At 40.8% G+C, this 10,000-nt stretch overlaps 1 protein-coding gene across 1 annotated transcript in view; it reads right to left on the reverse strand.

Moving 5' to 3' along the window:
* LOC138011688 (dynein axonemal heavy chain 6-like) overlaps positions 1–10,000 on the reverse strand; it is a 99,657-nt gene that overhangs the window by 89,548 nt on the left and 109 nt on the right. The window contains exons 1-10 of the mRNA XM_068858811.1: positions 9,769–10,000; positions 8,963–8,995; positions 7,462–7,925; positions 6,807–7,019; positions 6,078–6,132; positions 5,708–5,842; positions 4,926–5,064; positions 3,679–3,820; positions 2,357–2,546; positions 325–509 (exon numbers count right to left, since the gene is read on the reverse strand). The exon at positions 9,769–10,000 is cut by the window's right edge and continues 109 nt beyond it. Coding sequence (XP_068714912.1) covers positions 325–509; positions 2,357–2,546; positions 3,679–3,820; positions 4,926–5,064; positions 5,708–5,842; positions 6,078–6,132; positions 6,807–7,019; positions 7,462–7,925; positions 8,963–8,995; positions 9,769–9,951 — 1,739 coding nt within the window. The 5' untranslated portion in view covers positions 9,952–10,000. The remainder of the gene's footprint in view (positions 1–324; positions 510–2,356; positions 2,547–3,678; positions 3,821–4,925; positions 5,065–5,707; positions 5,843–6,077; positions 6,133–6,806; positions 7,020–7,461; positions 7,926–8,962; positions 8,996–9,768) is intronic.

The raw sequence follows: 10,000 nt of genomic DNA on the forward strand, positions 1-10,000 counted from the left end.
ATAGTTAATGCATGGAGATGGTTATGAAACTGGACAAATTCCTGTGTTTCATGTTTTTGTCCGTATTTTTGGCCTTGAACCTGCGCAAAACACACCTTTTTTCGAGAAGATAACCAATCAAATCCTTCGATTAAATTATGCGCAACTAATTTGCGAACCCGTGCGAAGCGAAAACAAAAGGTTGTGCAGGGTCACGGTGAATTCAATATCGATTGCAACAACATTGTTCTCGCTTTTGAAAGTTCTAAGGTTTCATAACCCTCGATTAACTATGATGCAGCCAATTCATGTTGCAAAATCTTAGTATCGGATTCAACAACTTACTGTGTGAACGCATCAAAGTACGGATCGGGCACCAAGTTTTGCACGCTGAGGACGGCGTCTTGGAATTTCTTGACGACCTCACCAAGTCCATCCTGAAAGTTTTCCAGTCCGGGAAAGAACAGCAGAGCTTGAGGCTCAAGAAGCAATTCAGTTGTGTATAAAGGATGAAGCTCGCCTTGTTCGTCCTATTACAAAGAAAGCAATCAAGGTGATATTTGTATGATCTGCTATCACAACAAAAAAGGCAATCTTCTACATGCATCTTTATCAAAAAAGTGCTGGATTTCAATAGTGAACTACTATCGTCCGGGTGAGTGTAGTCCTGGGAAGAACCGCTTGAGATGACACTGACTGACGTTTCGAACACCTGAGCGGAAGTCATCGCCGGAGTAAAGAGAAGATGACTTCCGCTCAGGTTGTTGAAACAAAAAGCTTTTACTCGACCAATGCATTATTATCTTTTGCATGTATATTAATTATAACCTCATCGTCAGTACCGGCTGCCCGAAAAGGAAATCTGGGAATCAGAAAAGGGACTCTTTCATATCGTATCAAGGCTAGAGCCGGGTAGAAAGCGATCTTTTATTTTACGTTGGCCTTAATAAGAGTAGGCTCAAGCAAGGTTCGTGTACCTAATATTATCTCCGAGTATTCAGCCACCGCACTAACACATCACGGACAGCCGACGTCAATTTTCGGAAAATATCTGTTCGGAAGACGATTTGAGATCTAGAATATTTTCGGAACATTTGTTGTAAAATTTCTTGCTTGCCTGCCTGTCCTAGGATTTTCGAACATCTGAAAAATGGTATAATTGCCCCTTTTTTAACGGATTTTTGCCCTAAAAAGGTCACCTAGAATTTTCAGGAGCCTTTTTTCTGGCTGAAATTTTCGAAAAGGTAAGTTTTAATCCCTATAATTTTCAGATCACTAGACTTTCAGCTAGGCAATCCGAACAGATGAAAGATTTTTAGGGGATAAAAATATGCCTATGTCTACCGTTTAAATACTAAAATACGTTTGACAATGCTATGTTTAAGTGGTTTTGAACAATATTCTCGTTGGGTGCCCCTGACACATGATGGATCACACAAAGGTCTTACTGTGGCTTGATGCCGGTGGTCTTTTCGCTATCGTGCAGGCTCCAGTTGCTTGAAGAATGGTCTGACCATAGTAGTATCATAGCGCGTCAATGTCGACATGGCATTTTTAGTTTGCGCTAACCAAGCCCCGTGTTAAAGAGTTTTAGATCATCGTAGTTACAACCAGGTGATCTGGTGACGTAATTTGGAGGACTGGGAAGAAACATTTTAACGCCGTATCCCACAACTGCGCGCGGCCTTAGGTCAGTGTTGTTTCCAAACTCCCTGCAGTATTTCCATCGCCAAAACTCAACAGATCATTTCTTGTCTACCACATTTCCTGTTACTGAATGAACATTTAAGTAGACCCGACGAGCTCTAATCTCGCTTCCGCCATGTTAAATTCGAAAATAAGGCCGCGCGCGTTTGTGGGATACGGCGTTAAAATTTTTCTCCCCAGTCCTACGAATTACGTCACCAGATCACCTGGAAAAGTTATTTAAGCGGTAAAGAAAGTAAAACCTGAAAAATTCAGGCTTAAACGGGATTCGAACCCTGACCTCTGCGATTCCGGCGCCGTGCTCTACCGATTGAGCTATCAAGCCAACTTGGAACTCATCGTGCAGTCCAGTCGATTTGCGAACCTTCTAATTCGTTTCGCTAAAGTGCACAGTTATTTGTCAAATGCTTACCTAAAACGTTCCCACAAAACCAATACTTAGACCCAATCACTACGCTTTCAAGATGTGATAAAAGACATATTTTTTAAGAACCATGCCTTTTGAAGTCTGTGCACATTATCGACCATTGGATACGTAAGAGTTCTGAGCATGCGTACTGGGCGTGGAGGTCGAAGTTACTTTGAGACACCGCGCATGCCCAGAACTAGAAACTCGCACTCGCCACCATACTTCTCTTCCAATTGAATGATCCCAATTAACTAACCATACCTTTTGTTCCACCGCCTCCCCCTCAGGTTTCTCCTCATCGACCTCGTCCTCTTTCTGTGTTCCCTGGATTTGTGCGGGGGTGGGTGTGTGCTGTAATTGCTCCTCCAGATAATTCAGCAGAGTGGCTACTGAGTTAGCCGCAAGGACGTGCATTGTGTTGACAATCAAGTAATCAGCAAGTCGGATAAAACTGAAATTATGATATCAAAGTGAAACACAAAATCAGCTGGGCAAAGATTTGGTAAACTTATTGTTATTTTTATAATTCTGCGGAATCTCACCTTCAAGCGCTATAACTGCCACGCTACGTTTTCGCTTCCATCAATCAAATTTCCGAACATAGCCTGGAAGATCGACTTCGCCTCCGGAAAGTGAATTGGAGTTTTCGTTGTTTAGTTCATTTCCATTATGATGTATCTTTTTAGAGGTTCTTCAGTAAAAGGATTCGTACAGATTCCATCGCTTCACATCAGCGTCGAGTTCGAATGTACGAATGTACCGTGGGAACCAAAGATGCTGATTGGCAGGTTATGTCACGCATCCGTGGTTTGACGGCTTGGTTCAGAAGTTTGATTGATGGCAGCCAAAACGCAGTTTGGTCGTTGGCGCTTGAAGATGAAATTTCGCAGAATTATGAAAATTGCAGCAAAGAAGACAGGTACAAGTAAATCAGCATTTTGAGATAAACAGCCTATTAATCTCTTCAGCCCGTCCTCCAATTCCTTACAGGCGTATTGGCCGCCTTAAGGTTTGCACGAAAGACCATGGGACAGTTAAACTCCAAAGTTTCGGCACTTGAGGTCACTTGAGGTCTTCACCTTGCGTTAATTTATGCAATTGACTTTTTTCAAATGTGTGTCATTTTAAGGTTTGAATGACTTAATTAACCCATGAGGCTAAATATATTTTACTCTGTCTAACGCCAGATGATTTTACTCGTCAATGTGGGGGGAGGGGGTGGTTCAGGAGTCACTGGGTTAATTAACAACCTCTACAGCCCCTCAAAAACTATGTCCCCTTTAACCCATTGACTCCTAGGAGTGAGATTTAATAGATTTTACTCTGTCTAACACCAAATGATGTTACTCGTCAATGGTGGGGGGGGGGGGGGGGAGGGGAGGGGAGGGGTGGTTCAGGAGTCAATGGGTTAATCAACAGCCTCTACATCCCCTCAAAAACTATGTCCCCTTTAATCCATTGACTCCAAGGAGTAAGACTTAATAGATTTTACTCTGTCTAATGCCAGACGATTTGAATCATCTTGAAATGGGGGGGGGGGGGGGGGGGAAGGGGGGGCGGTTTACAAGTCAACAACTTGATACCTTGTAAGCCTCTTGCAGTGGCTTCTCTTATTTGCTTGCTCAGTGTATGTCATCTTGTCCGGTGCATCGCCATAGATGTCCATTTCATATCCACTCGGCATCAAATAAGAGGACGTTGACATTGCAGCGCCGCCATATTCATCTAGAAATGAACTTAACTTTAATATGTACTCGTCAAATCCAAGCTTCAACATCCCCTTCCACCAGGCATCCCCCGGTCATTGGACACCTTTGTTGTCCTGGGGGTGGGGCTATAATGGACATAAAAAAAGTCAAATGCCCAAGGAGCACAGAAGTGGACTCTGGAGGAAGATAAGAGGCTAGTGGAATATTCTTATGCCAGTGTTCCCCTCATTGGAGCCTCAGCTTTAATCATCAAGAAATACATGATTGTAGAACATCACTGTACCTGTTGTCATGAGGATTAATTTAAATTGGGGTGTTCTTTCTTACACTACCTTAACTCAGTAAGCCAAACCGAAGTCATTGTCAGAGTCAAGTGGGATGCACACTGTCAGTATGTACAGTCGAAAATTACGGCAGTTTAATGCAATTTAAGAAAGTGAACAACAAGTCAATGAATGTCACCGGTTAGTAGTTGCCAGTATTTTTAAGTTCTGTCAATGATTGTACATAGTGACTATAACAATGAGGTGGTCAATTTAGTTCTCTACAATAAATGTCAGACAGTGTCCTCTAACCTTCTCTTCATCTCTGTCAACAAATTGAAATGACTCACAGTTTTTTTAGTACTGTCTGTCACTATACTAAATTTAAACTAGTTCCTGAGGGTCAAGTCCAAGGATTGGTTACCATGTGGACCTCCCTGTTGCTCAGGAGATTGCAGTCTTTTTCTGTTGCTACCTTTTAAAACACTTATCAAGCATGCGCACAATTGGCATCGTGGCACTGACACGTTGTGTACGAAAACAAAGAAATGGAGACCAGGAATCTTACTCGACTTTCCTTGAAACATTGTCAATCCTTTCGGTGTAAAACTTACCCACTGATGATGTGCATGAATAGGCTACATCCTCAAATTCTAGTTCATGGTTTTTTTAACTCTAAATGTCAGTTAAACTAGCCTCTAGATGCAGATGTACTTTCAGTAATTGTTTCTCTCCCCAAAACGTTAACTTTTAGAGGGAGAGAAATGACCGTTGGAAATATTTCTGCATTCGCACTCTAACACTTATCTACTACATGTAACTAAATACATAGCTCTATTATTTGTGAGTCATCCATACCTGCATACATTCCCATAGGGCTTTCCATGTCCATAAAGTAATCATCAGGCGTGAAGCCAGCCTCAAGCAATGCAGTGCGACATGCACTTCTCACAACTTCCTTCACAAGGTCCCGGAACTCTGCTAGCCTTCCAGCAACCTACAAAATATCAGTGTATGTTGTCATAGTTAACAAACATTAAATATTGTGTAGTCAACCTGGTGATCACACATGTAGGTGATTTACGCCAAATTGACATATTTGAAGCATTGAAGGGGGTAGTTTCTAAAGAAACTGTGGTGCTGTGTCAGTGGGGATTAGTAATATACAAAAGTTTGGTTTTATCTGAGTTAACAGAGTTGATCATGTAAATTGGCCACCGTATGTAGAGATTCTAAAAGTTGACCTTTCGAGCGTTAGCCCTTTGGATTTGCTCTGACGAAGGGCTAACGCTATTAAGTGTGCAGCGATTGATCAACCAGCCATGTTGCCTGCACAGCTGGCCGGAGCCAAATAACAAGTGGAGAGTGGGGAGGGGTGCTTTCACAGCGTACCTCCTCATTCTTCACATGGCTTTGCCCTCTTTATTTGTCTCCCGCACCAAAACTCCCTCCAGCTATGCAGACTACCGGCCATGGGAATTTCATTTTCCCCAAGGGCTGGCTTAATTGAGATGGGGTCAATGACAGACCCAAAGAGGGCAGTAAAAATTAATCATTTCTGGGGAAAGTGAGAAAATGATGATGATGATGATGATGACATGAGGATGATATTGATGATCATAATAATTTATGATGCCTACCTCTTCAAGTTGTTCAAATTGAGCACTACGGAACTCATCCAATGTATATGTGTGCCCTTTCTCTACTTTGCACAGCCCCATGTCACTGATACGGTAACACATTTCACGTACATTGAGAAGAGCAGGGCGCAGAGACTATTAAAAAGAAAGATTAAATGCCAGCTAAAAATTATTTCATAACAATAATTTTGATCCAAATGGTCAAGACAACAATTATATTAAAATATAAAGAGCAAGTTCATCCAGGTCAAAGTCTGACATATCACCAGCTTGCAATTGTGCAAGAATTAATCGAATGTTCAGATTGAAGAAACTACTGAGCAGCGTCATTGAACCCTAAATATAAAATTAATGAGATCATAATACTCACAGCGTTGACTATGAAAAGATTTTCTTGCAGTTGGTTTTTACACTGAGTAATTTTCCTATATTCAAAAGAATATGAGACAAAATCAATTAAACCACGAAGGTGTGCAATATCATACACTGAGCACCATCATTCAAGGAAACAGAGAAAACCATAAAAACCCTGAGATTTGATACTTACATTAATTTGATACTTACAAAAAAAAGGGGAGGGAGGGGTTGAAAGGCAAAGAAGAAGCATTGGTATTAATTATGTTCTTAACGAAAGGCCAAGCAATTGAATGCCAAAGGCAATAACCCTGAGATTCCCACAGTGACAGGGACTCACACCCTAGCCCTGAAGGGCTTAAAATGCTACCACCCCCATTGAGAGGTATAGCCATATTCTTGGGATGCTGTCACAAACTGCCTTGCAATGCAAAAATTCTGTCAAACCGAAATGCAAAGCGGTTTGTGATGTCATCTCAAGGAGAGACCAAGCTTAAGGCTTGTCAGATTAGCTCAGCCATGGGAGAAACAACAGCCAACTTACCATTAATACATGTAACTCTCTATAACTTCTCCAACTTTTTAAAAGTAATTGTACATAATTATAAAAATGGCAACGATTTAACACGAATTACACAGTCTAAAATGCTGAAATTTCAGGTTAGGGGCAATTTAATTTAGTACTGTCATTTATTTATTAAAAATACTGTTAAAAAAGTTCTCTTTTTTAAAATGTTTGCCTTACTTTGTTTTAACATTCTTCCTCCACACCACGAAGGCCTTCCACATTCTGAAGTTAGCAAAAGTGGGAATCTTGACAAGCTGTTTGTAGTCTTTATACTCCTTTTCCCAACGTTCAAGAGCAGTGAATTCAGCTTCGTTGTCACGCAGGTGAGTCACTCCCTCAGTGCTTATTGTGTAGTAGTCTGAGTGGTTGATTTCTGAGTGTTTCACAATCCTGTTAAAAAGAAAATTAAATGTCAAGTGATTATTTGACAACCACCAATTAAAAGGTTATGTGCAGACAGGGCTGTCATAAACAATATTTGTTATTACGTAACTAGATGCAAGAGGAAATGTTCTTTCATTATTAAACCCTATCACCCCTAAACCGGCCATACTTAGTATTTTACTCTGTCTAACGCCAGACGATTTTACTTGTCAATGTTGGAACCCTTCCCTGTAACTTACTTCAGTTGAAAATCCTGGGAATTCATGGGCCTACCAGCAAATGAAAATTGTTGGCAAGGCCTTCAGGATTTATATTAGGCCTAGAGACAACTTTTTCAAAGGGGTGATCAATTGAGTTCACTCTTACAGTGAAATAAATGTTGTGTTGGTGTTGATAGCAGACAAATTTTAATGACAAGAGTTTTATCAGACTTTATTCGTCAACTTACTTGAGATTGTAAGGATTGTACAAGATGGATGATTTATCAACGGCTGGCGTCATGTAAAGGAAGCCAAGCTTAGAATTCCCTCGTATTGAGCTTATGATCTGAAGTGGATCTGTTAAGCCTTCAGGTATCGCATCAGTCCTAGGCCTTGGTGGCGTGGGAGAAGCACTGCTAATCACAACAGGCTCTGTGAATAAAGTCACCCTCTGCTTTGGTGAGAGTTGGCGATCTGAAGCCATGGAATTTATCTGAGCCACTGAATCAATTTTCTCTTGCTGACTTTTCAGATGATATGGCAAGTTTGGTAGTGGGGATGTTGTGCGCTCAAGGGGCTCCACAACATCTCTTCTGCGGGTCTTCTTCTTGTCCGGTTCAGACGAAAGGGGAGGTGTGGGGGATTTTGTTTTTCCAGCAGGGGATGTGTAAGGAAGACTTCTCTGTTTTTCTTGATATCTTGCAAGATTTGGCTGAAAAGTAACAGGCATAAAATTATAATGAGATTACTATTTACCTTGTATAAATTATACTATTTAAAATACTGGTATACACCTGCACATATTTTCCAATGAATGATAATAATGTTATCATTGAGTGATGACTAATTAGCTATGATGATAAACTCGGGTTAGGGAGACAATGGTGGATGCAATTAGGGATATAGCTAAGAATAACTTCATCCTGTTGGAGGTTCTATTGAGGTGGTAAGTTTGTGCTCTGAACATCAAACGGACCTGGTAACAAGATTGTTCCCAGTGTCTCGCAATACCCAGCATTCTTCAAGATGGCGAATACGGGGAAAGAGAAAACATGCCCAACAGTACTTAAAACAACACTTTTATTTCATTTCTAGTCAAGGCTGCTGCCTAAGAAAATTTTAAAGGGGCCCTCAGAGCTAAACGCTGAGAACTTAGGAGCCCAACATATGAAGTGAAAGGTGTTGCTGTGAAAAATTAAGGCGCCCAGAGCTATTCTTTGGGAGCCCCAGGCTACCGGGCTCCTGTTAGGCAACAGCCTTGCTAGTATCAATGAATTCTAGCGATAATTCCATATACTAACAGATATTCTTTTTTTTTTTTATTAAAGCACATCGAATGGCTTTTAAACTTTGTAGAGAATAATTTGCAATCTTCTCAGTCACTTCGACCAATGGCCAAAATTTAGCTGGCGATCACCCCTTTCTCAAACAGCGATTTTCACTGACAGCCGGCTCTTAGCAACAGCCCTGGATAATGCTGACGATGACAATGGTGTAATGATGATTGTAAAGATGCTGGCAATGAGGATAAAGATTATGATGATGATGATGATGGAAATCGTCGTGGTGACAATGGAGATGATGATGTTGACTCCGCGGTGGCAGGGCTGGCGACGGCAGTGACGGTGACGGCGACAGTGACAATTGGCACGGTCTGTCACCATTAATGATAATTATGATGATGACAATGATGACGTTAATATTATTTTGCACTTATAACTGAAACATTGCTAAAAATTTATTACTCACCAAAGGTTCAAGTTTTGGTGCCATTGGTACATTCTGAAATAACAGTGCAACATAAATTAGACTAGGTCCCACTTGTTTAAAAGGTGGATAGCGCTATCCGCCGGATAAATCACTATCCAGTGGATAACTGATAGCGAAATCAATTGCGCTTTCCAATGGATAGTGATTTATCCGATAGACAGCGTTATCCAGCTTTTGAAAAACTGGGGCCTGATGTTTTAGCTCAGTCTGCTGATCCCATTCTTAATATCAAGACCTGGCAGTTCTGATTTTTTTCTTCAATGATTTGTAAAATATAATTGCCTTTCCTATAAACGAAAATTTTGAAGAAATAACTGATACCGGCACAAGTCAAGACTATAGTTCATTAATTAACGTGACAATTGATTTCAAACCGATTTGTTTTCTTTGAAATGTACATTTGTTTCAATCAATTTCACTTCATTGTGAACACAGATTTGACAAAATTGAAATGCACTCTTAATCTTGGCTTACGAAACACACTTCTATTTTTCGATCAGCATGCGCGATCGTCAAGAAAGCAAGTACCAAATGAAGCTTGTAACTCAGACGGCCTTCAGGCCGTGATTAAAAATTACTTTCCATGATATCTACTACTGATTAAAGAAAATTTGAGATCTATTCATTCGGAAATCTTTTTTGGTAGGGCTAGTAAATCATTTCACGATGCTAAAAGTTGCAACTTGCGATCATGCATGCAATGTAAAAGCTCATTACGCCACTGAATGAATCATGTACTGTGGAAATTGTATCTCCGTGTATATTAAACTAAGCACTGTAATTACCTTCTTCAGCTGAACAGGAGTCGGGCCACTGAATTTAAGCGCTCTAGGATTCGGCTTAAGCTGTGGTTTTGCATAAATTCGTGCACGAAGCTCATTCTCGTCGATCCCTGGCAAAGAGAATCCTCCATTGTTTGCTGGCTTTCTTCGACCGTTCGCAAATGTGCTTGTACCATTTTGCGCCATTTCGGTCCCAAAAATAACTGCTAACTCGAACCAATTAGCTTTCCTTTGA

Source organism: Montipora foliosa, chromosome 7 (assembly GCF_036669935.1).
Source record: "Montipora foliosa isolate CH-2021 chromosome 7, ASM3666993v2, whole genome shotgun sequence".
NCBI lineage: Eukaryota > Metazoa > Cnidaria > Anthozoa > Scleractinia > Acroporidae > Montipora > Montipora foliosa.